At 42.0% G+C, this 26,862-nt stretch overlaps 1 protein-coding gene across 1 annotated transcript in view; it reads right to left on the bottom strand.

Annotated features, from left to right (window-relative positions):
* Positions 1-1,359: 1,359 nt before the first annotated feature.
* The window catches only part of FAM124A (family with sequence similarity 124 member A), a 44,665-nt gene continuing 19,162 nt past the window's right edge, over positions 1,360-26,862 (bottom strand). Inside the window, exons 3-4 of the mRNA XM_074815760.1 lie at positions 16,558-17,297; positions 1,360-5,397 (exon numbers count right to left, since the gene is read on the bottom strand). Coding sequence (XP_074671861.1) covers positions 4,594-5,397; positions 16,558-17,297 — 1,544 coding nt within the window. The 3' untranslated portion in view covers positions 1,360-4,593. The remainder of the gene's footprint in view (positions 5,398-16,557; positions 17,298-26,862) is intronic.

Genomic DNA, 26,862 nt, shown 5'->3' with positions numbered 1-26,862 from the left:
CTGGAGCGAGTGACTGATATACTGAAAAGCAGGCCTGCCATTCACAGATACCTTCACTAGCTGGAGGAAGGTGCCAGCGAGAACCTCACAAAGTTCAACAAAGAAAAATGCAAATCCTGCACCTCATGTGGATTAATCTTGTTAATTAGCAGCACAGGTTGGGTACCTACTGCTAAGGAGCAGCTCTGTAAAAAAGGATCTTGGGGTCCCAGTGAAGAGCAAGTTGAACATGAGTAAGCAGTGCATCCTTACAATGATAAGGCCAGCAGCATACTGTGTGGTATAAGCAAGGGAGTTGCCATCAGGTTGATGGAAATAATCCTTCCTGTCTACTCAGCACTCTTCAAACCACATCCAGAGTGCTGTGTACAATTTTGGGCTCTCCAGTGCAAGAGAGATATTGACAAAGTGGAGAGAGTTCAGAGAGGCTGGAGCCATTGAGATGATCAGGGAGTCAGAGTATATGATGTGCAAGGAGAAGTTGTGGGAGTAATAGCAGTCTTCTACCACCTAAAGGGAGATTATAGAGAAGACAGAGCCAGAGTTTCTCAGAGGTACACAGCAAAACAAGAGGGAAAGAACACAAGTCTGAACATGGGAAATTCTGACTGCGGATTAGGAAGTAATTTTTCACCATGACAGTGGTTAAGCACTGGCACAGGTTGCCCACAGACACTGCGAAATTGCCACCTTCGGGTATTTTCAAACCTGACCAGTCAAGATCCTGAACAACCTGATTTAACTTCAAAGCTTTGAGGTTTGAGCAGCTTTGTGCCTGCTTTCACCAGACACTTTGGACTAGACAAACTCCAGAGGCGTCTTCCAACTCCTGATGTTTCTGAGAGTCTGTAACTGCCATATAAATATATATAAAATCCACTTCGCTAAACCATAAAACCATAAAAACTAAACAAAGCCAAACCTACATAGCTTTGCTTATACAATATAATGTTGACATGCAGACACATCCCATGAGGGGAATAAAAAAACATGTAATAGATAGCACCACACACTGATGAAAACAATAGGGAAGCACTATTATGAAGACCAGTGTACATGAAACAAACCAAGATGGGATTTAAGCATGCAGGATTACCAATATGTGTCACAGCTCCTATTTTATCATTCAGCTTTACTGGAGCAAATGATTTACAACACCACAGTGAAAATCAAAAGATCCGGTCTGCAGAGGCAAAGCTGAGTCCAACATAAAAATATTTTTGCTATGTTTATTTTGTAATTATCCCACTGACATGGACTGCCAAGAGTTGGAGAGCTGTGTCACTGCATTTATTTTGAAGCCTAGTTAAAATAGACAGTGCATCTGCAATACTTCATAAATGAACACGCAGAAGGTTAAGCACAACTGACTCTTCATCTCTATTTTATTTCAAAGAAGCAATGCATTTCAGGGGTTGAGAGGGAGAGAAAGTTTAGGGAAAACCTGCAGTTCTCAGAGGACATTGTTCATAATTTAACCAAAACAATATAATACATAAGTAAATGCCATGAAACCTGTGCATATTCAACTCTGAAGAGATTAGTCCCTTCTTAAATAATGGGACGAGAATTAATGAAGCCTACCTTCAGTGAAAGACTCTTCAAAATCTGGCTTGCTTTATTATAGAGAAAAAGTTTTCTGTACACTATCATCTCTGTTTTTCCTGACAGTAGGACACTGAGTTATTCCAAAATTTGGTTATAAGTACCATGAATGTAAACAATTAAAACTTTCATTTCTAGTTAAGTATCAGTAAACAGAACAGAAATACTTGCAGACAGAACCAGCGGAGACAGCATAAATTCAGAGTCCGTGGAAGATCATTTGGCTTTCTTCCCATTAGGATTAACATGGTAAAATCTGGAGCTGAGATGTTTGTGGAGATGCTGGTTAATGCCACACATGAGCTTCATGTTTGACACTTGAGCTATCCTGTGCTTGTCTATAGACTTCCAGTACCAGTGTTTCCTGCTGCATCAGGAGACGACCCCCAGATGTGCTGAACTCCTTCCTGCAGAGGCACACCCTAGGCAGAAAGATATTTCAAAGCCTCCTCTTTGTTAAAAACCACAGTCAGCTTTTGTCAGGAGCTTGGCTGTTGGTGTGATTCCAGGGTAAGACAGACACATCAGCTCAAACCAGTTTTTAATTTCATGTTCAGATCAAATGTTATCTATATTATTAAAATATTGTGAACAGGCTTTTTTTTTTTTCCCCCTGTTCCAAATAACGAATACTAAAATTTTTAACAGATTTGAACCAAATGTATCCTGTTGCTTGTTATATCTGGAAGTGGCTAATGTTGATAAAATGGCTGTCCCATAAATATACAATGCTATTTCATAATTTATTTTTTTACTATCATGAATATGACAGAAAATAATGAATTGTAAGTTTAAACCTGACTGTCCTAGGCATTGCTGCTCATAGGGTGAATTGCAAGCTGATGGATAAAACTGCCGGTCTGACCTCACAGTGTTTTACACATATTTTGACGTGGTACAAACAATAACATAGAGCAACTTTGGATAGAACGGGTCTGCTGTGTTCAGAGGGGGTTTGATCTAGAGGCCACAAAAGTCTGAGGAAAGACTGCGTGGACTCTGAAGGACTATAGAGCAGGTAAACACATGCACACCATGACAAATCCTTCATTTGTCTGGTCCCAGACATTTCTTAAGAGAACAGTTTACCCAAAACTGCAGTAAGCCTAAACAGTTTTGAGGGCAGGAGGAGGCTGATAATCTCCTGTGCTTTTAGATCTTGAATAGATTTTCCTATTTATACATTGCATTTAGCACAAAAGACAAGGTCTATCTCTGGTACGTGCTATGATAGCATCTCACAAAGCGGAGACTTGGACTTCAGCCTGTTGCCTCTTTCCCTTTGTGGAGAAAAATGACAGCAAAAGGAAAACACCTTGAGGAGTAGCATCCTGACTCTTGACTATCCCTCTGGCCTTTTCTGTATTGGGGGTGCAGGTTTAATGGAATTCCCCTTCCTCTCCTGTAAACCTGTACTCAATTTCCCCCAGGCTTTCTTCCAGAATTGTTTGTACAAACTGTGCATTTACTTAAATGGGCCAAGGGAGCTGTTCTACTTTTTGTAACAATTATTTAGAATATGTGTGCACTTTTTGGTTTTGGTTTGATTTTTTTTTTCAAAGCAGCAATTCTTCTGAGTAAAACTACCTGGTAATACAGCAAACATTTGTTTCCACAAATGAGTTTTTATTCCATCCACCACAACGCCATTATGGTAGGTCTTCAGCATCTCTATCTGTATATGGGTTACATACTGCATTATACATACATCTTTTAACATGGTCATTTTCTCACTAGCTAGGCCAGAGCTGCAATCAGTACCGTCTCTCTGCCAAAAATGCAACTTCTCAGAACATGCATGATGAAATCTGTATATACAACTTAAATCCTGGTGAAGGTACTTAGCTGTCATATTAACAGCTTTTTACTTTTTTTTTTTGAATACCGAATGAATTGGAGCAAAACAAATTATCAAGAATGTGTATTTTAAAAACATCACTTGAAAAGCCAGTAAAATTTCACTTGTTCTCCCTTTGGAGAGAGGTATTTGAGAAGAAAGTGTTTTACTTAGAAGTAAGCTTGCACTGGAAATGTGGAGAATAAGTTTTTTTCATTTATTATTTTTAACAGAAAAATACCACCTTAAAAAATAGGGAGCTGCCATATATTTGGGACTAGTGGTGTAGTAATAAATAAAAATGCTGGGTTGTCTTCCTTGTTTTGTATTCCATAACAGTAAGCTCTGCATTGCCTGAGTTAGAAGTAGCAGACGTTGTTTACTTGGGTTACCACTGTCTACACAAGCAGTTCAGACAACAACCCACATGACTCCCTTCCAACTGTAAAGGATGGGCTTTTTGAGAGGATGAGTTGAAAATGTTCTGTAAGGTTTCCCTTTTGGCACTTTCTGCATCCTGGACTGTCAAAGTGAGAGATACAGCAGAGCTTCCTCTTCCCTGGGGAGGGAGTGAAACTTCTCCCTGCCTCAGCAATGTCAACTGTCAGAGGTTAGAAGGAACCATGTATGTCCTCACAGGAAACGTCTTGCCTGACTCAACTGGAGATGTGCTACTGTGACCTGCTGTGCTTAGAGCTGCTTTTGGAACTTGTGAAAGGGAAAGAAGACCCCTTTGTCCTCCTATCTTTCCTGATTTAAGGGAATTTCTCAGGAAAGTTAAAGAAGTTTGGTGTCACAAATTACTCCTCATTTTCTGCCAAAGAAAACTGGATTATTGTTTGTCTCTTCTGGTATTTCCTTCACCACCAGTCCAAGGGTCAGTCATAGAAACCATCCACCTTGCACAGACAAACCTCTGTGCTGATCATCTCCTCCGATACAAAGGTACAGGGCGCAAGCTCAGACTGCTTTACTGTACAGAGTTTGGTGACACCCATCTCTGAGGGATCCAAGTACTTTCTTCAAATATTTAGCATGCTCGGCTGCACCACCTCTCCTCAGCAGAAACCTTCTGCAAGCTCAAGGTGGGCACACTGCTGTCATTCGCAAGCAGAACACATTTGCCCTGGAAGGTGTAAGATAGAGAAACCTCAGATGTAAAATTCTTCTTCGTTAGCTGGTGAAGCTGGGCAAACACTGCCATGACCATCCAGAGAACAAGGAGCTGTTCTCAAGGACTTTTTGGGCTGCTTGGAGACAGATGTTGACATAAATGAGATGGAAGGCCATTCAGAAAGAGAAGGCAGTGAACCATCAACTGACTCAAAGTTATTGCACATGGCTGATACAGGCCTTCCACTGGTGGCCACCTGTTCAGCCTTACTGACAGTTTGTTTCTGTGGGGGAAGAGAGACTTCCAAGTCATTGCAAAATCCATTAAGGGCAGAGTATGCAGAGACCACAGACAGGTCTGAGAAGGACAGCTTCATCCCTGTGTCTACATCAGTCTCCTGAGCACCCTCCAAGTCATCAATGTTAAGCCTGGGGCTGCATCTCCATGTTTTTAATCTGGTTGCAGGTGACCCAGTATTTAAAAACTTAAATGGTTCATTGAAATGAAAAGTCTCTGAGGCGGAGGAGGATTTCACTGTGGGCAAGCAGAACAGAGACTTGCTTCGTTGAAATGACCATGAAATGCTGGAGGCACTGCTGGATCTGCGTGTGAAGTCTCCTCGATCACTGTGTCTCAAGTCCTGCTGGGAGAAACCAAGATAATGACCAAGGCCGTTTGCGTGATGTACCTTGTTTTGACCCATTTCTTTTGGTTGTTCAGGGACAGATCGGTGGCTCTGAGGAAGAAAGTCTGGCAGAGTGGTGAAGTGGGAATCTGTTGGCGCAGATGGATATGGTTGCTTGTTCTGCTTTGCAGACTTCCTACACCAACTGCGTGTTTGCTGCAGCCAGGAGAGGGAGAAAAGAAGATCATATTAATACAGAATTGGCAGTCTTACAACCATAAGTCTCCATTGCTGAGTTGTTACTGCAAATAATTATGAAGCAGACTTCATTCAGTATGCTTGCAGCAAATGTTTCACTTCAATAACAAAGAGAAAGCACCCTGCCAAAATCCTAAATATTTACATAAGAAGCCTTGAAGACAACAAGAATAAATGGTAGAGGAGCCCTGCCTTGTGGGCTGAATTACACTAGCTTGAAATTCTCACTTCCTATTGACTTGTTCAGATTCATTCATATTCTGTCTTCCAACATTACTGCCTTAGCAGACAGCTGAAGAACAAAAATGAAGAAGAAATGGGAAAAGTATGTTACAATCATTATTATTTCTCATTTCTTCCTTACTGTGGTGTAATGTTCTTACTTTTTCCTCTGAAACGTCAAAAAGCCTTTAGCAAGCAACCTCATACTCTGTCATCTCAATAGGAATTTACTACTTCTTTCAACTCTTTCACATTTGCTCTTTCACATCTGGTTAGCTGAGCAGTGTGCTCTAGAGCCCACTTGCTCTATAACTAGCTCCTAATGACTTTAAACACAGCTTTAAACATGTAATTTGCTTGTAGACACCTAGATTGGAGACCTATCCTGATGATTATGATCTGAATTGGCACCTGAATCTCATCCCTAGGGCAGGATTCAGCTGTCTACTTGCCAGATACTTGAGCATTTGCACAGGGATAGCAGCTGTGACAAATGGGGAGCCAATGTCCTCAAGAAGCAGCTGGAGGCCAGGTGGCCTTCCTATGGGATTAGACACTGATGTGTGGGCAACTGAACTGAGGCCCTAGTGTCCAAGCAATCATAAGGTTTTCCATCATCCCACTTGGTAAGGCTTTTACAAGTTGGCATTTTAAAAAGTTTAATTTAAAATCTTCTTACTGGAATTTCTCACATAATACAAAATTCTAGATTTCTGTCACAGAAGGGATGGGAACTAATGGAACAAAGTGCAAGATCATACCCTTGAGAACAAACAGTAGTCTCAGCTATGGGAATTGTCAGCTGGAAACAATAGAAGAGAATGAACCAGGTACCTTGGTCACTATGTGCTCTTAAAGTGACAAGGCTGTGACAAACATGATTCTGGGCAGTCTCAAAGTGAGTTAAAAAAGTATTAATGTGCTGTGGACAACACTGCTAAGGCCTCATCCATAATGCTGCACATGACTCAAATCATGGCTATGTGAAAAAGAAAAAACTCACTGGAAAAGATGTAGCCAAAAGAAAAAAAAAAACAACAAAAAAAAGATGAACTATCCATTAAAAACCCTGAATCACAAACTAATACAAGGTTTCTAATCACACAGAAGTAGAAGAGTCTTCTGAGGCAAGTAATGGATAAAGATGGAGCTTGATCACTTTATCAAAGAGATTATATGACATGACAGAAAGGGATGAGACCTGGCAACCAAGGAGGTCCTTTGAATCCCGTCTCTAAAAGAACTCCATGCATTGCTGCTTCTGATGTCTTGCTAGTGCACACCACATTGTCTTAGTGACCCAGATCTGTCATAACTTTCTTCTGTTTTTTATTGCAGTGATTTTATAGGCAAAAAAGGATTTTCACATCTGCAAAAAATGTTTTGCTCACTCATGATTGCCTATCTAGAGGTGACTTATAGGACAGCCAAACCACGGGCATTCACTTAGGCGTTGTAAATGAATATATATACACCAATGTATCTGTAATGAGGTATGTTAATTCATAACCTATTTCTGTATAATATAATAAGCTGTTTTCCTTAATGCCATAAAGAATTAAATTAGCTAATGGGGAAATTAACCACAGTAGTGTAGCAGTTTCACTAACTGATAAGAAATTGAGTACAAAAGAGTCAAGTAAAATGAGTCAAATTGTCAACAAAACATTAACCAGACATCACTTTAGATCTCTACATGCAACATTATTTTATGTGTGCAATACGTGAATTAATTTGTTTAAAAAATTACTCAACAAGATAAAAGGCTTGTATCCATGAAGAAAATACCAGCTGTTTCGTATCTAAAGACATTTCTGGATAACCCAGCAATAATAAATGACATGTTGAAAGTACACAACCAAATCACTGCCCTCTTTTGATGGGTTTGTCCAAGAAAACTCTCCTCATTATATTTTGTTTGTATTAACCAAAGCTACTATTTTTTTCTGTTCAGCAGCTCTGATATCAGATACACTACATGGACTCCACCATGCTTGGTGAGAATCAACAGAAGCACCTCCAGAACACTTCTCTTACCTCTCAGAGGTTGATTCACCAAGCATGGTGCTTGAGTCCATGAAGTGTATCTGATATCAGGGATTTCAGTGCCTGGGAATGTTCCTGGGCACATTTAATTTATTATATACAGGTAAAGCCTTAAGCATTTTGGGAGTAAAGCACAGACACAAGAGTAGCTGTTTTGAGCTCTCTCTCATATTTACAAACACTCCAGTTTAAATCAGCTTGTATCAATTTTGGATTGTAGATATGCAACACAATGACTACAGGTGCAACCAAATTACCAGCACTCAAAAGGATGCTTACCCGAGACATCATCTGCAAGGGTGTGGAGCAGAGGTCAACACCAGGATAAACGGATGAAGTGAGATGAAACACCCCTGTTAGAAACCCTGGGGGCTCTCATGTAGGAACTTTCTAATCAAAATGCAGATAAAAAGTAGAGACTCAAAGGAAAAGGGGAAATGAACTTCTAAGTGGGAGCACTTGGAAGGGCCAACCTGTCCTGTGCAGCTGAATAGCTTTATGTACCTGACCTAACTGGATCGTGCTTACACTAACAAGAAAAATCTCCTTTAGGTAAGACATTAGTTTTAGAGTTTTGTTATTTTGAATGTTTTTCCTAGCTCTTTTAATGTTCCTGTGGACAAATAAGAGCATTTCATTTTATACAAGGTATTTGCTTTTATTCCTGCTACTGGGTCACAGCTTCTAGTCAAGGCCTGGCAGGAGGCAATGGTGGATCAGCAAGGAGAAGGGGACAAGTACAGCCTGCCCTCAGGATGGCTGCCTGCAGGGCAGGCCAAGAGACATCACTAACACAGTTTATTTCTGAACAGCTCAATCCTTTTTTGTTTAGATGTGTTTTGATTTAGAAGACCTATTTTTCAATGCTGCTCTTCAAGATATGGGCAGAAAGGGGAAATAATAGGGGGAGATTTTTTTAATACTTTCATCTTAAAACAACATAACTGAAGACTTTCCTGACTGTGAGAATACCAGACTGCGCAACTGTACTACAGGCAGAGTGTCAGAAGCTCCATCTCATGAAATAGTAGTGAACAAAGATTACAGGCTAATCCTATATTGCAGAGAACTGGATTATGTGGACTGATTAAGACTTTTCTATATCTATATTCTGTAGCTTGTCAGAGATCACAGAGAGGATTCAATGATTTAGCAAGGATTGAAATTCAGGCAAAACTAGCTTCTAGTCCTGTGCCAAGGCCGTTGACTGTGCTCCCTTGTACCACCCTGGCATGGCATATGGAGAGCTGCATGCAGCCTGTGTGTTTGTGTGATTGCTCCTCTTTGTTTTAACCTTACAGTGCCTGACAGTCCCACAAAGTTCAGACTGGCTTTCCAGGTGTGACTGCTCATGGGAGAAACCATGACAAGCAAGTGGGAGATGCTGATCTTCCACTGCCCTTTGTGCCATGGGATGCTGAAAACACCAAGACCTATTTTTGTACCTTGAGGACAGTGTGATGCACATGCAGCTACTCTTTTTAGCAGAATAGCCTTCTCCTGCCTCCTCAATTCTGCCCTTGGATTTGGAAGCAGTTATATCTGCTTTAGTTTTCTGAATTATTTTCTTTTTTATGTCCTTATCTTCAGCCTTCTCACAGCTTGCTTTCTGCATTGCCTGTTATCCCGCTGCGGCCTGGCAGAGCCCTGCCTGGTACAGCCACGATGCCTGCATCAGGCACAAGTATGGCAGAGATGCTGGAGAGGGGGTCAGACATCTGAGAGGACAAAGACTCGATCCAAACCAACATGTTGATTTTGAGTGAAATTCCAAATACAGGGAGAGAGATTTGTCAGACCTCGCCACACAGATGCACAACAAACCCAGCCATTGACTGAACAGATTAGCTCTCTAACAGAACAGATTTTTTCATCTGGCGCTAATCTGCTGCTCATTTATAATCTCTGCACAAATCTTTGTGAAGCCTGGAGGGATTTAGAGTCTTTGTGTATTATAATGGGCTACAGAAGAATTTCATGACGAATATCCGGGAATGCCATAAACAACTGAGGGTGAACCTCACAGAAATGCACTTTTGACTTCACTTGGGCTGCCTATACCTGACACAAAAAATCCATGAGTGCTCCCGCAGTCTATTTTAAGATATCTGCTTTTTAAGAAAGCAGATAGTGATCTCATTACACATTATCTGTATTAAGCACTGCCAGCAAGGCTCTGCTGAGGTTAGAACCCGACCAAACAGCCAGCATGGCAATGACATCACCACCTTGAGCCCAGATTTTGCCTGCCTTGCTCAACTGGAGTGTGATGGTGTTTGTTTAATTGTATTAAAACCTGTGGGATTGATCCAGGAAAAAAAAAATCCACGCAAGAAAAATTGGCAAAGGTTAGCCCTCCGTATCACCATAATAAGTCTTACTTGAAAGGCAAAATGTATTCAGAAGGGCAGCATACCAAAAGGCAAAACGCACAAATTTGATTTAAAATTGAACTATTTGAAAAGTGGCGTGTACTGTGTTTACAAAACTAGAACAGGTGGGTGCCTTGCAATGCTAAATATATTCACTTTCGAGTTTTTGCTGGGTGTATAGTCAGCAGAGATCTTAACTGCACTGTTGGAAAAGACAGAGAGAAAGTACCTTAGGATGAAGAAAAACAACTAAAAAAATCTCCTATTTGAGTTAGTGACTGATTCGCTGTGTGCCCCCCAAAACCAATCATTAGCACTAAGAAGAACCAAACATCTGTGGCACTAAAAGGAAAGGAGAAATAGAGCAAGATTTTTAAAAACAGGAGGCTAGTATTAGACTTACAGATTAATTGAATCAGCTTAAGGCATCTCCCTTGACTGAATCAATTTTTACTCCAAAAGTCTGTCATTTTCACTAGTTTCAACAGAAACTAAAAGTAATTTTTGTAAAGGTGCTCTGTATACATCCTTGCTTGTCCCTGATGCTTTTCTTGCCTTTCTCTATCTTTGTGTTCAGATCTGCTCTATCTGCACTATTAATTCGAGCAAGCTTGAAGCTCTTTTCTCACCTCCATTTTCCTCCTTGCAAACCAAACTGCTCTCTGCAGAAGTGGCCTCTCTTTGTCTGTTTTTGTCTTCCCTTTTTACCTTTTCTGCTTCATGATTTTTCTCTTTTCTACTTGTACTTAACTGTAGTGACTCAAGACTGTTGTAGTTGGACTGTGCTTTCTTTCCTTTATTTCCCAGAGTTTGTAGTTGGTAACGCTTTGAGTAACAGGGACGAAATGATTTAACTGCATTTAAGACTACAGTGATACATTATATCATCCAGTTTGACCTTGTGTTCATCATTTTACAAATCATTAAGCCATTTCTTTATTGAGCCTGCTGACACTTTAGGCAGACGAGAGCATTTCAGTTTTCAGGAGACTAAATTGCTGTATGCTTCAGGCAGGAGCATAAGATATAGGTGCCACAAAGCCCAAGGCCCCTAAAATGGCAGCAGATTGACTAATGCTCCTAGTCTATACACATTTTATCAAGATTATATGAATGCTGGATGACCATCAAGGCACCCAAACTGGAAACTAAGGGAAGGAGAAGGAACACTGCTTTGTGCTGGAGAGAGGAAATGCAGAACCAGGTCTGGAAGGGTTTGGTGGGTCAGCTGAAGTAAATGCAACTGTGACCACACTGATCTGTGTCCTAAACCTCTCAACAGAATCAGAAGTGGACCCTGAGCCTCCAAGATATGCCTCTCCTTGGTCAAGATAAGCCCAAGCGGCAAACCATCCCTTTTGCTGCAGAGGAGAGTAAAATGTTTCTTTTAGTCTCAGTTAGGGCTGGGAGAGGAAAAGCAAAAGCTTTGTTCTAACCTCAGATCTTGTAATTATTTTGACCTCTGCAGCTCAGTAATACCCACCCTTGCTGCCCATATATCTAAGACAGCGTATTTTCTGCATTGTCCGAGTCCCCTTGTCCCAGCTCCTTGCTTCAGTTACAGCCAGTCTCCAGCACTCTGCAAGAAGGCACTGTCTGCTCCCTAAAACACATTGGGTCAGTTGTGCATCACGGAAACATCTCTCTCCCTGAGTTCTGCGTTCAGCTATCTTGAGTGTGAGGTTTGACTACAACCATAGTTTTCATGCAGATACGTACATGTTTTAAATACGCTGAGGGAAATAAAGGCACTTTTGTTCTCCTCGTGGTCCCAGATAAGAGTTCATGAGTCTCACAGACACCTGTATATAATACACTAAATAAACAAAGAGGTTTTCAGCTATAAGCTTTTGATTCTTTTTGCTGTATAATATAATTGCCGATGTCTGTGTAGGCATGTAACCTTCATGCAAATGCCTAGCACAGAGTGCCTTTATGGTTGCAGCTGGCAGACATCTGCACCCCTAGATTGACTTCTGGCAACTCCAAGGACATATTCAACAGTACCATACTGATCTTGTACATAAATGACTGAAGCTGACCTCATGAAACCATTAGGGGATGACTACTGATTGAACTTAGATCTAGAGTACTCATTTTGTACACCAAGTGATAGCAGAGACCTGAGCTTGCAGGTAGCACAGCAGCAGGTTAATCATTCTTAATGGTTGGGTCCACAAGCTGTCTTTTCTCAGAGCCAAAACTTCAGGTAATAAACTGTGTTTCCTAAATATGATTATATCACTTCTGACCTCAGGATTACAGTTGCCTGGTGTAGGTAAGAAGAACGTTGGCCTATTAACTCAGCAAATCAGCTAAAAAAATCCCTCTAACTAAAAGCTGCGATCAGTTAACATTTGCACTGTTATTTCAAGGATGCTCTATAAAGCAACACTAGGCAGAAAATAGCCACCCCACAAATAATATAGATTCATTAGCACAATAACTGGCATAAAAGTTTACAATGCCAGATCTGACTACCTTGTTTCAGGCAGGATTGGCATAGACTGGTAACAAACCACACATTTCTTGAGATTTTTATTTGCCTTGGCTTTCTGGCAATGTTGCTTGCTTCTTGGTGCTGAAGATGGTGGAAGCGAAGGGATTTCGGCAAGAAATTGGTTATTACAGGGTGAATCAGGTGCCTGAACACAGGTGTTTGGTCCATTCTGGTATCTCTTAGGGTGCCTCCCTGGCATTCCAGAAGGGCGCAGCTCTCCTGTAGGTCCTGAGTCTAATCTGCCAGGACACCTCTTTCTGGGTGACTCAGGTACCCATTGGCAAGTAAAATAGCAGTAGGTCTTATGCTTAAGAGCTGAGTCACTACCTAGGTGAGATATTCATTTGCTGTCGCCCACCTTCCTCCCAAGTACGCCTACATGTCCCCCCTCATGCAGAGTAGCTAGGAAATTCTGCCAAAATGTTATTTTACCTTTACTACCTTATCCAAAGACATTCTCATAATTTAAAGGAGCCATCTTTGCATTTTCTTCTCTCTGCTCACTGTCCCTGCTTCCCAAACATGTGTGGCCAAGCCAGTCCCATCAGTTGTTAACCTTCCTTGTTTCCCATGTTGCACTGCCAGGAGTGCAAGTTCATTAGCACTTCAGCTGTCTCTGCGCAGATTATGCCCAGAAGCAGCCAGGAATTTGGACAAGACCTATAAAACTGGCAGTATATTCAATATACCAATATATGGTATATTCTTAGCTGCATTATTTACATATTCTTCCCACTGCTCTGACAAGAGCTCCCCAGAGCTCCTGCTTCTGGGCACTGGTGAAGCTGTGTGGGTGTCTTTCCACACGATTCAAACATGCTCTTAAGCCTTGCTCCTGCTAAAGCCAGCTGTAGCTTACACTTTGCCTCAGCTGGTATATAGTTGCACCCTTGGAGCTAACTTGCCAATGTGGAAAAGCTACTGTGACAAAACAATTTTGAAGGGCTTCCTTGCAAATGAAGGAATAGTTTCTGTGGTATTAAACAGACATTTTCTCTATTTTCTCCTGCACTGACTTTCTCTAAGCCCCTTGGTAACTGCATTTACAAAATGGGTTAAGAACATGGATCAGTCTGGCTGGCAAGTATCCAAGTCCCTGTAAGCACACCAAGAAAAACACAGAGGTCACATCTTGTTAGTCTAATCATGGAGGTATATTCAAACTTCAAGCATTAAACACTGCCTGTAATTTAACAGGGATGTTAATCTACCATTTTGGGTATAATTAGTAATTTTAATCTGTAAAAAGGTGCAGTATCCACATGAAGCAAATAAAAATATTCCGATGATTACTAAGAAGCAACTCATGTGCAGGCTGAAAAATACTAAGAGGTCATTGTTTGGGTTCATATAAGTGGGAAGAAGTGAAAGTTATTACCAATGCTGTGGCATTGATAACGTTGTTAATAGCAGCACTTGCTGAGACGTCAGAAGGTAGTCCTGTTACATTAAAAGGTAAATACTATAATTGTTCTGAACTCAGAACATGTTAAAGGAATATATGGAGTCCATGGACAACCAAATCCAGTGTTTCCTCCAACCCATGGTCCATCATATAATCCCTTTTCCTTAACCGACCATTCTGTCTTGAATTAGGGTATTAACGTGTTTTCACCTGCTGGGTGGCTGTTATGTAGTTAGCTATCAATATGAACAACTGCCAACTTAAATCTATTTATCGACAGTTTTTTGTTCCTGTGCCAGAAGATTCATTTAGTGCGACAGCTTTTTCCCATTCCTGCCATTTATCTTCTGGTATATTTTCTGAGTGCAGTGAGAGGTCCCTTCAGACTTAATTTGGCTAGGCTCACATGACCCTGCTCTTCCAGTTTCCGTTTGTAAGACAGTCTCTCTATTCCTCTGTAATGGTGAGAGCCTTTCCCTGTACCCGTACCTCTCTGAAGTCACCTTTCTGGAGCCCAGGGCTGGAGACAGGTGAGGCCCGTGGGACCTTGTGCAATGGTACAAGCACTTCCCACACTCCTTAGGGATACTAACTCCGGTACACACCAGAGACCGAACTTTTATTTTCATGGTCGTGTTGCACTGGTGGCTTGTAGTCATCTGAGTACAAACAGGACATTTTCCCTTTGGTCTAGTTATAGAGCTCCACTTCTGATTGTATGGACTTGTTTAAAACCTGTATACCAGGACCTAGTCTTCATGACTTTACGTGAGATCCAAAGTCCCTGTTTTCCCCCCATTTTGCATATATTAAACTTCTTTTTAATTAAATTTAATTAAACCACCCTTGTGATAACTTCCATTTCTGTAACTTCATTCCCATTTATCATTTTGCTCTCCTGTTCAGCATCATCCTCCTCACTGAAAACACAAATGAAAATTAATTGCATTTGGAGGCCATGCTTAGCAGGTTTTTGCTTTTCTCTTTTGATGCATATGGCTAAAATCTTATTCTGATTTTCTTTGCAGGGTTTACCTCAGTCTGCTGTTCAACAAGTCTTATTTTACCTCTGTACTACCTAGCACCCATTATTTTTGAAAATTTGCTGTTTTGAAACATAACGACTTATTTAGAAGCCTTATTGGTTTTTTATTACTCTTCCCTTCAATTGACTTGAAACTAGCACAAGATCTCATACACAGCAGAAACCTCCTGAAAAAGAACAGGGAAAATGGGATGTGAGTCTGGTTGCTGTGTAAAAGGTAAGTGATGGCTCTTGTAAGCTTAAGTTTACAAGTTATCTCAGGCTAACACAGATATGCCTACAGCGCAAGCAGTAACCCTGACAAATTGGTGACTGTCTTGGCCGATGGGCAGAGAAGCCGACCTGCCTCCTGAGCCCTACATGTGTGCTGTTCAGCTCTGGCATGGAGCATCTCTCTGGGCAGCATCTGCAAAGTGGCATCAAAAGGTTTCACCACCACCTGAATGTGACTCACCAGAGAACAGATGCCCCGTGCACCTGGATTTTCAGTTCCCAGGAGCTACAGACCCAGAGGCACTGTGCTGCAGGGGGCTGTACACACCTCTCTGCATGCTGGGAGGTTCGTACAGTGGAAGGATGGCACCCACAATGCCTCTTCCACAGAAACAATGTCGAACAATTTGACAAGCAACATGAATGCAATTCACTCTAAAAAATTACCCCTCTTTGAAATCTGAACAACAGTCTTCTAAAGGTGAGAGTTTGTGCTCCTTGATTCGAATGCTAAGCAGCAATAAATACCTCTGCAGTGCAGGAATGCACATTAACCTGGCTCTGGATTGCCACAGATCCACCCTCTGCAGGGCAGGCAGCTATTAAAAGTTTGCTGCTTGTTATCCCCTTTATCTCTCTCGAATGTGGTGTAGCCAAGCAAAGCATGCTGATATATTGCCCAGATATGGTGCCTACAGATGTCCTAACAAATAAACTGTCTTTCAGGACTTGGTTACGAGCACTTGAGATTAGTACAAAAAGAGAGTTTGTGGGAATGTCTCTCAGGCTGGCTGCTCTTCAGGGTGCAGTTCTTTTCCTTCACCACCTCTCTCCCCATCCTGATAATCACTGTGCAAGAGAGATGCAGTTTGTCACCCTGTGATGCTAGAAAATAATGAGTACCATCAGGAATTCTGCTTGTCTTCCATAAAAATCTCATAACTGAGAGCTATTTTATAAACTCCTGTCAGTTCTGTGCCTAGATTTCTTATAAAACTACACCCATCAGCCATCATTTCTCCACTCGGGCTCATAATTCCTTCTCTCCACATTCTTTTAAACAGCTACCTCATCTCACATCACTCTTTGCATAAACTGAGGTTGACTGATATCTGGATAGTATGATCCACTACTTTCCTGATTACTTAAACACACAGCAAGGGGTTTCAAGTTCTTTCTTTAGTGTTACTGTCCTGGCTCTTTCTCATAGGGTAGAGAAAAAATAAAAGCCTTCTCTTCTGGCTGCCATTGCAGGTTAAGCTTTCCTGCACAAACCCAATAAACATGTTTGTGTTTCCCTGAGTACTGAACTTACCTGCAAAAGGATCCTATTTCCATCATGGTCTTCTGTCTGCCACCTGCCTTCACTGATGGGGCTGCAAGGGTTGGGCAAGAGAGGCACAAGCTTCCCCACATCTTTTACTCTGAATTCCAGCACTGCTGAATCTGTTGGCATTGGCACCTGGCCCTTCGGAAGTTTTTTTAAAGAAAACTGAATGTCTATTTCCATGTTAGAATAGACAGGAAAAACACAAAAGTCTGCTTTTTTCTGACATACTGGTCTTTTCAGTATTAACTCGTACAATTTCAAAATGTCAACAAAGTTTTCACTCCTGCAGTATATAGTGAAGCGGATAATTTCTTTCCCATAGTGCACTGGGCGAATGGCCCACAGAGGAGTCTCTGGAGCCAAAGTGTAAAAGTCCTGGCTGCATGGCATGTAAGGGAGGAACTTCCCATGCACTTGCTCTGTGTGGTGGTAATGCCAAGGTGGCCGCTGAAAGGTTTTGTGGAGCTGCAAGATAGGTTCTTCTCCGTATTCCTCCTGCAGAAACAGAATGATGGCAAGGGCTGGCTGAGAAACACCAGCCTTACCTGGCTTCCTGCGCTTCTTGGGTGCACGTCTTTCTGAGACTCGAAACAGCTGGAGGTCTGGATGGATCCAGGCTAGAAGCTTATCGATGGCTTGCTGAAGAGTCTTGGATTCACCTGGGTCTGTGATAATGTGTACACTAACAAGGAATGGATCTTGTATGCCTTCCAGAGAAAGTTCACCTGAGAGCATAAAAAGAAAAATATCCTTTAAGATTTGTAACCAAGCTGTCAACATTTAGGTGATCCTTAAAGGAGAAACAGTCTACTCAGTCACACTAGGCTTTTTTTTCATCTCTCAGGCTCACCTGCAGTAAACTAAAAATAACGTACAGAGATATAGCTACCAAGAAAATAATCAGAAACAGAGAATTTTCATCAAGTATACCGTAAGCATTATTGTTTCTACTGAGGTAACATCCAAAAGATGTTATCCAATGTGCATTTCTGTGTTAGAAAAGAGCTGCTCCATATAGCTGAGAGGTAGGAAAGACAAAAATACTGACACAGAGTGGGGGTGAAAAGGACACTAATGATGTGCAGAATGATCAGGGTGGACAGTGTTCCTCCCACCATTTTAATTTGTGCCAGTTGGCTTGGGGCATGGAAATCACACCACCGAACTCTACTCTATCACCTTGACATTGGAGTTTTCCACCCAGTTAAGAGTGTTCTGTGTCTTGGAGGCAACTGTTTTAATAAGTAAGGCAAAGTCTGTAGGGAGAGGTGATATCTTTTATTAGACCAACTGATACAGTTGGGAAAAAAACCAGACAGGCCTTCAGGCACACAAGTCCTTCTTCAGGAAAAGATATTACTTGTCCCTACAAATCCTGCACTGTTTATATCTTCAGACGATCAAGACTATAATACTACTGCTTAAAGGCTTTTATAAGGTTAGGGAAGACTGGTAAAAGCAGGAAGCACAAAAATTACACTTACTCAGGGGAAAAAAGAAACCTCTAGTTAGCCACAGGGGCTTGATCTGTTGTTGTCCCTGAAAGCTCTTTGATAGCTCAGAAGCAGAGCAATGGCTGGTTGGAGGGCAGGGGAAAAATTGTCACTTCTGTTCTGCTGGAGCTGCATGCCAATAAAGATGCACGTGAATGGAGATCCAAGACAGTTTAATTAATTATGCAGGTAATCTGGGTATTTTTGCTGAAATGGTTCCCTCTCTGTGGTGTTCTGAAACCACCTCCATGTCTGAGACCCTGAGCCTAGGCACGAAGTCTAAATGTGTGAAGCCTTAGAAAGGCTTCCCAAGCTTTTCAATGAGCAGACCACATTTAATAGGGCGATTGTCTCATGGGCTGTTTTCCCTCCTATTGGCAACCAGTATGAACCTCTTCCTCCTCCCTCCTGGCATCAGAATAACATTCCTGTGATACTTCAGCAACTGCTTTAATGGAAAAGCAGTATTATACGAGTAGTGTATTTTAGTTGTCTTTCAATACAGAATGGCTGCAAGACCCAGAGAAAAGCTAGATGCAACTTCACAGCTTTCCAGAGGTGACCAGTAAACATACCATCAGCTTCAATTCAGAAGCTGCAGAAAGATATGGTATACAGAGCAAATAGCAACCATGCATTTTGCCTAGGGGACATATAGAAAAAGCAAGCAAATAATCAAAAATACAATTACAGGAGAGTTCTCATATCTCTGAAACGGGTGATGTGGAGTGACTTTGTCAGATGGTTAAAGGAAGAAAAATATTAAAGAAAAAAAAAATCTGTGTCAGTATGTGGCAAGAGGCTTTGCTGTAGTAGTCGTTACTAGTAGCTAATTCTTTGAGATATCCCCTGTGGATCACAGTATGGGAAAAAGACAAAGGGGTGTGGGGGCAGGTCCGCTCATGGTCCTTTACACGGGACAGCAGGACAGGAAGGAAAACAAATTGCAGAGGACAGTGATCTAATAAAACCAGAAAGAAAGTAATCACCATAGCTACGCAGTCATTCATTTTCTAAGACTGGAATAGAAGATGTTCAGCTCTTTTCTCCTTCCATTTCCTTTGTTACACAAATGCTATCAAAGCCTGCAACAAGTGACAGGCTTGATATTTATGCATATAAATGACTGCAGCTCTGAAAGAAGCCTGGGCACAACAATGTGAAGCAGAGCCATCGTTCCTGTCGGCTTCTTGCTCTGCATTGAAAAAAAAAAAATCCCTGAGCATGGCTTTTCTGCCCTCCTGTTGCTCAGCATGGTGCATGGACACTGAATGGCTAAAGCATTTTTCAAAAGTGGAGCCTTGTGGGAGCCAGCCCCAGCATTAGTATTCTGCAGCCATCGCTGCCTGTGCCCCTCAGCACCAGATGCTTGCAGAGCCAGCCTCAGAAGACCACCAAAGCACGGCACAAAGCCACTGTTAGGAGCTAGGGTTATACGTACAGCAGAGCAAATCATCTTTTTTTGAGCTAGAAGTAACTATGTTGAAGGGGGAAAGGTGTAACAAATCAGTACAGAAAGAGCTTCAGTATCTGTTTTATGTTAGCAAAGATGCTTTTACTACAACACTTTTACACCTTTCATTATGTGGCTTCTGTGCTTATAGAATGGCAGCCCTTTCTGTTTTGGTAAGAAAAAGAGAAACATAAGAAAAGCAGAAATACGAGGCAAAGAGCTAAGAGAAACTTTCCCTGAACTGACGATAAATTGCAAATAGTTTCTATGTTACTAACAAGTCTTTTTGCTTCAACTGACGGGGGGGGGGGGGGGGTGGGGAGGTGCGGCGGAAACGACACCGTTTCTCATGACACAGTTCAATTTGCCCCCGGCAAATTGTCACAGAAGCAAATGAAAGCTCTGCATATGTATTAGCCTTCCTGTGTTACTAGTTAATCCCACAGAAAATATCAAAATGCTGAGGCATCTATCTGAAAATAAGCTCCACAGTTCTCACAGCTTTACATTTTTTTCTTTCCTATGACAGAAAAGGATTAGTTCTCTCCGAGTTAGTAAAACACTAGTATTGCTAAGAGATAATTATTACCAGGATTGAAAGAGTGTTTTAGAACTCTAAACTTTTTACTCCTCTGTTAGGTGGTATTAACCACCCATGAGAGGTTAAAGCAAACAGTCAGACCAAATGTTGCAGGGCTGTCACACTTGATGTCTTAAAGCTGGGAGCTGAAGGTGGCCTGATATTTTATGACTGAGCTTTGGATGGGTCCTTCTCTACATACTATTTCTATTTTGTTGCTGATGCAGTATTGCTGAGCAGAGAAAAAAGAAAGTCCTGCAAAGCAGAATGGCAGTCTTGCCCTGTGGTTCTTCCTCCCCTTCTTCACTCGCCCAGAAACCAGGATCTTTTAATCAGAAAGACAATCTAACAGAAAGCAGTGGGTGTTATCAAGTCTGTCTGTGCCAGCTGCCTCATTTCGGTATGACTTCACTGAAATTCAAGCTGCCCTTGTCTTGGGGACAGACAGGATAGGTACCTGTCTGTCTAGCCCAGCTGCCTACATCCCCTGCTGAATGCATGGAGAGAGACTGCTGCCTCCGAATAACCTGAGGAGGATGATCTTGCCTTCCTAATTCCTTTCCTCCCTCCTTCCTCTGCAGGGAGCAGTGGTGCCTGCAGATGACAACCCTCTTGGCACCCAGAGCTGCCCAGCCCTAGCCTGGCCAGAGATGCCTTGCGGGATGGCTATGACAACAGTGGCAACCTAGTGACACAAACACCCATGGGTGAAGTGGGAAGCAATGGGTTAAGTGCTCTGCTCCCTTAGGTTGGACGGTGGTGGGGGCAGCCACCACCCCTGAGGGTTGCCATAAAGACTCAGTCTGGTATCTGTTAATATGATCCTTGCTGCAGCCGGCCAGGAAGGCAGGGCTCCTGGCCCAAAGCAGGCACAAGCAGGTATAACTTCAGGTCAGCAACCCTAGCAGCTGGGAAGCAGCTAGGCTCATCTGGAAGTATAGGGAACTGGAGCTACAACTCCTTCTCCCTGGAGTATGTATGCATTTTACATTAAACCACACAAGAAGCAAAATGTCCCTAAAAGAAACGAATGGAGTTTTTTCCCATGCTATCTAAATAACCCTAGGTTAGAGAAGTCTCCCTCTTGCATTTGCTTTTTGGTCCCAGGACTCTTGCACACCTGGCTCCAGCAGAATGGTTACTAGGTTATCTGGCCTGGCAGTCTGGTCCCTCTTTTATGTTGTGAGAGGCCCAGGTTGCATTCTCCCTGGAGCTGCCCTGCACAAAGATCTGTCCTTTCTCAGCGCAGTGCTCCAACCACTTTTTTATTTCAGGAGAAGTCACCACCTTCATCAGTCTTAATGACATCTGATTTTCCAAGCTTCTCCAGTGGACTTGGCTGGAAATCCAGTGACTGCCTAAAACCAGCCCATAGCAGAGCTTAAGGAGATAAGCACCTGTCTCCCTGAAATGTCTCTCCTAACCCTGTGCTGGTGAATGAAGATATGGACCTAAAGACGTCTCAGACTCACCTGGAGATATTTAATGAAGAGTTACCTACAGGGTTAGGCAAAGCTGGTAAGTACGTGAGCAAGGATGGAGTCTACAGCAAAGAGAGATTTTAGGCAGACTGGATCCCAGCCCCAGTTTGTGTATAGGAAAGTTCATTTCAAAACTGGCAGATATTTTCAATTTTGTAGCCACCTACATTTTGAATCTTCTGTTCAGGAAACTCAGAGGAAGTATTCAACCTATAAATACTTGAAACAAATATTTTTTTTTAGCTGATCCACAATATTGCGTTGAGAATCTGAGCACCAAAACACGAGCTTCCATTTTCCCACTGCGGCATGCTGCTTCATGGGAACCAACATCTGAAACTCTCTTACACTGACCATGCAGACTAGATTCCTTTATTACTACATCAGGCAGTAAGATTTCACATTTCATTCTGACCAAATTGCATGATGGACTACAGGAGATGTAAATCAGTCAATGGGAGAGGGTCAGAGTGAATGTGCCAATCTTCTGAACTGCAACTCCCATTGAGCAGTACTTCATTATCAGGAAATAACTGCCATCAGGAAGTAATGAAATAATTCAAAACTGAACATTACAGATCAGCATATTTTGTTCATTGTTAATAAATCAAAATATTTTAACCATGGGAATGTAAAAAAAAAAATAATCACTGTATAAATAATGCCAGAAAAAAAGCACTATAATATTTTCTAATTGAAACTTCCCAGGATTTCTGTTGCACAGAAAATGTCAATATTTCCCTATTTCAATCCTATTCCAAAACACAAAGAAATGTCAAAATGGTAGCACTTCTCACTGAACAGGATCTTCACATTTTATTTGAATCCAAGGCAAGACTGACTGTTTTAGGTGTGTTAATTGAAAGGCTCATGAGCAGACACAAAGACAGAGGCTATTTTCATAAACAAGGAGCATCACTTTATGGGCAGTTGCAACAGAAGCAGTTACTGAACACCTCTGGCAGGAGAACCCACTGTTAGGTCATGCTTTGATGAATTATGCAGCATCAATAATCTTTTGAACAAGCAAGATGTGACAGATTCACCAGCTCCTCCATTCTCTTTCCCTGCTGTTTAATAGCATCTGACAAATGCTGGGCTGCAGGATAATGTGCTTCTCAGCATGCCCTGCTTTGCACACTACCTCAAACTCAGGAAGGATGTTCAGAAGGAATAAGAAAGGGGATATTCTGCACAGCACAGTGACATGAGGAGAAATCTCTTTCACGCTCCCATCAGAGCAGCATTTTCCTGCAGAGCTGCAGCTGAATGCTCTCTAATGGAGATAATGGTGCCAGGATGCTCACTCCTCCACCTGTACTAAGGTAGTATAGACAATGCACGGCAGATCAGCATACTGACAAGCATGGCGAAATGGTCAATCTGCCCCTCCAGATGGGCACATGATATAGACTCTCTGTGCTGTTATCCAGTTGCTGTAGAAACAAACAAACAAACAAAAATATGTATTGAGCAAAAATAAAGCTGGAAAATTAAGCCCGTTATCTGCCTGATGGAGATAAGCTTTCTCTGGTACATTAATATGAACAGTCTTACAAGGTGTCATTGCCCTTAGCGTACAGCATGAAACCAACCCTGAGGGAATGAATCTTATCAAAAAGTGATACTTAGTGCCCGCAGAGGCCCTGCATAATCAAGCAAAGGCAATGGCAGATCTCAACATGTGGTACCTTTGCTGTTAGCTGGTGCAGCAATTGCTGAAACTCCCCACTGTGCTACAGCCCCCACTGAATTCTTACCCCTCTCCCACTAGCTACATTCCCCTGACCTGCCTAAGGATAATGTTTCATGATCAACCTGAGCTGTTGTTGAAAGGGGTCATCTCATTTCATCTCACATTCTTCACCTCTCCATGCACTGCTGCCCACTCCCTGTCATGGTTTAAACCTGGCCGGCAGCCAAACACCACACAGCCACTCACTCACCCTCCCCACCCCAGGGATGTGGGAGAGAATTGGAGGGGTAAAGGTAGGGAGACTCATAGGTTAAGATAAAAATAGTTTAATAATTGAAATAAAATAAAACAATAATAACAATAATAGAAAGTACAAATGGGTAATGCACAATGTAATTTCTCACCATCCACCGACCAATACCCAGCCCAGTCCTGGCTAGTGATCCCAGAGAAGCCAAGATCCTGACACTGCAATCCTGGAAGCGAGAGACCGCCCCCACTTCCCAGCTGACTCTCTTCTATATACTGAGCATGATGTTATATGATACAAAATATTTCATTGACCAGTTTGGATCCAGTGCTCTGGCCATGCTCCCTCCCAGCTTCTTGTGTACCTGCATAATGGCAGGACATGGGAAGCTGGAAAGTCCTTGATTTCTTAGCAACAACTGAAAACATCAGTATATTATCAATATTCTTCTCATATCAAATCCCATAATGAATCCAAACCACAGCACTATTCTAGTTTCTAAGCAGAAAAATTAACTCCATACCAGCTGCAACCAGGAAACTCCCTTATGTTGGCTTGGGTACTTGTGTAGCTACAAATTTTAAGCTGATCATGTAAATGCACCCTGACACTTGACCTCCTGTTTGCAGTCATATGGTCTATGGTGCCAAGATCGCCATCTTGGCTTGCCTTCCAAACCATATAACCCTCATCTTCTTCATAGAAAACACAACCATTGTGGCCCAGAGTCATCCCATGGAAGGTTAGGTACCTGATAGATGTCTCTCTGGAAGGAGGCTGGCTGTCCCGGGATCCTTTTGTGGTCCATGGTGAGAGACAGAATCAAACCTCAGTTAAGGCCCACCACTCTCCACTGTCCATAGGTATAGTGGGAACCAAGGAACTCGACTTCCATCTTGGGCACCTCAGCTATGCAACTAAATTGGAGGGAAAGTTTGTGGGCCTACATGCTTATCCTGAAGATCATTCTTGTCCTAGTATCTTATGTTTCTGTACCATTTTGTCAACAAATAAGATATGTTTTTGTGATGAGTGTTATGGAAGAAATGCTCTTAAACTATGTGAATGTCATGTCTTCCATTACCTCCTTCAAAACTGACTCCTTTAGTCAGGCTGCTGACTGCTTATACCAAGGCAAAGTGTCAGGGACTCCTTAGGTCACAGATAGACTCTCAGTCCCTATTTCCCTCATCTCCTCATTCACAGTACTGCAGCTCTCTCACTTATCCCCTGACTACCTGGCAGACAAGAAGCAGTTCACACTTTGTATAAAGGTATGCGTGTGTTGCCTGTGGGCAGCTGTAGGTTAGGAAGAAAGGTAACTTGAACTCACATTACAGCCTTTTTTCTCCACAGAGACAAAAGTTTGTCCCACTGCCTTTCATCCAGTTCCAATGAAACCTGTGGGAAGTTAGTGTCTCTGAAGAAAGATGGCACAAGTTCACAGCATGTTTCCCTTCAAAAACAGGGTAAAAAGAGAGGGACAGGAGTGTGACATTGTGTTTCTGGCTGTGTAATCCCATGTCCCTGACACTGCAGCCTTCTCCTTGCTCTGTGTGTGTGCTCTACCCAGGCTTTATGGAGCCTGTAGGCATGTCAAAGCAGAGGCTGTGCTTTTGCACACAGCAAAGAAAGACCCCCAACTCTGAGAAGGTGTATGGGATCTTCATGCAGACAAACTGTAGGAACCCACAGTGGGTGCTTTCACTTTTAAAAGCAAGCAAACTGCTTGGCAATTCCTCACAAACACCCCCCAAGATAAGGATTTTTCCGCCAATGCTGTGGTCTTCTCCGTGTGCTCTTTACTCTTGCTGCATGGTGCTCTTGCAACCTGGTGTTCTCCTCCCTCAAAATACGCTGCTAACACCATCTGCTAACATTGTCAACAGCAGTTTTAGAAATAATCAGAATTTCAATTTAAAAAAAAATCCTTATCGTCTACTTATCCTCTGGAGAGCACTCAAGTCTTACTTCAATACTCCTCTTAACCACAGATTTAGGTACTAACTTGCTGAAAAGAAAGAACTGCAAAATGTTGGTGTACTCATACACCTTCAGAGATATTCTCCTGGATGTCAACTGTTGTCATTTCCCCTCTTCCCTCACACACAGTTCACCACAATTTGAGAGCTGTCTTGGTGTCTGAGTCTGCACGTGTGTTCATGCCACAGAACAGATTCACATGATTTGGCATCTTCAAACTGTCTTCACTGTCTTAGCTGTCTTCGCTCAAAAGCCACAGTCTATCTCTATTTGCCCATCTAGGGGCTCAAATGGCTTAATCACACAGAGACTAATTCTCACAGGAGACCCAATACCTATAAGAGAAACAGTAAGGAATTTTTTTTTAATACACCGAAAAGTATTCCTGATCTGTGGAAAACAGCTGGCAATTGTCATTCTGTGTCTTTCAGAAAAACACGAGAAGTACACAGTAATCAGAAACCCTTGAGTGGGGAACTGAAGCACAATGGTGAGCTGCTGCTAGCAGGATTTGTCCCTGTGAGTTTGGTGATGCTACTGGCATGAATGAGCCTGGGCCATGAGGGTAAGACATGGGACCTTATGTAACAGCCTATATTGCTGCTAAATTCGATCCAGTGGAGAAATACAGGGAAAGTGCATTAATTATTAATGCTCAACTATTACATTAATTTGTTTTATTGTTATTTTATATTGTATGTAGAATTAAAAAAAAGTCACCTCACTTTTTAGGGGGAGTAGGGAAGGGAAGAGGGCCTGAAATTGAAACACAGAGAACAGTATTCTAAATGACTGCAGAGTTCCACTCTAGAAGAGTTAAGCTTTGCAAAGATGCGTGTCTCCCAATCATAAAATTCTTCTAAAGACAGATATGGATCGTTGTATTTGGCAAGAACCCAGACACCGATCCTTGGTATTAATATCGGGTTCTGTACAGAGTTGCAATGGGTAGTAATTCAGTAGAACTTCCATCAACAATCACCAGTAAATCAAAAGCTGTACAATGTATGCCAGCATTCCAACAACATACTGTTCAAAGTCTTTTGATTGGAAGCATTGTATTTTCTTAAAATCCAACTCCTATGTAAAGCTGAGATTCTCAAAAATATGGTTTTTATAAAAGGGCAGAACATTGCCTTATAAAACCTCAAGAAACACTGTACACTTGAGCAGCTGACGAAGTTGGTCCAACAATGAGCTCCATACCTCACACAATGTACTCTAGTTAACTGAGAGTGTGATTTTATGACGGGCTTAAGACAATTTAAGGCTTCACTGCTGGCACTCTTCCCCCTACTATTCCCAGCTAAGTGTTTCCAGTGCTTCTCATGTGTCAGGTCTAGATGCAAGTTGA

This window comes from Strix aluco, chromosome 2 (genome assembly GCF_031877795.1).
Source record: "Strix aluco isolate bStrAlu1 chromosome 2, bStrAlu1.hap1, whole genome shotgun sequence".
Taxonomy (NCBI): Eukaryota; Metazoa; Chordata; class Aves; order Strigiformes; family Strigidae; genus Strix; species Strix aluco.
This window is presented reverse-complemented; position numbering and strand designations above follow the sequence as displayed.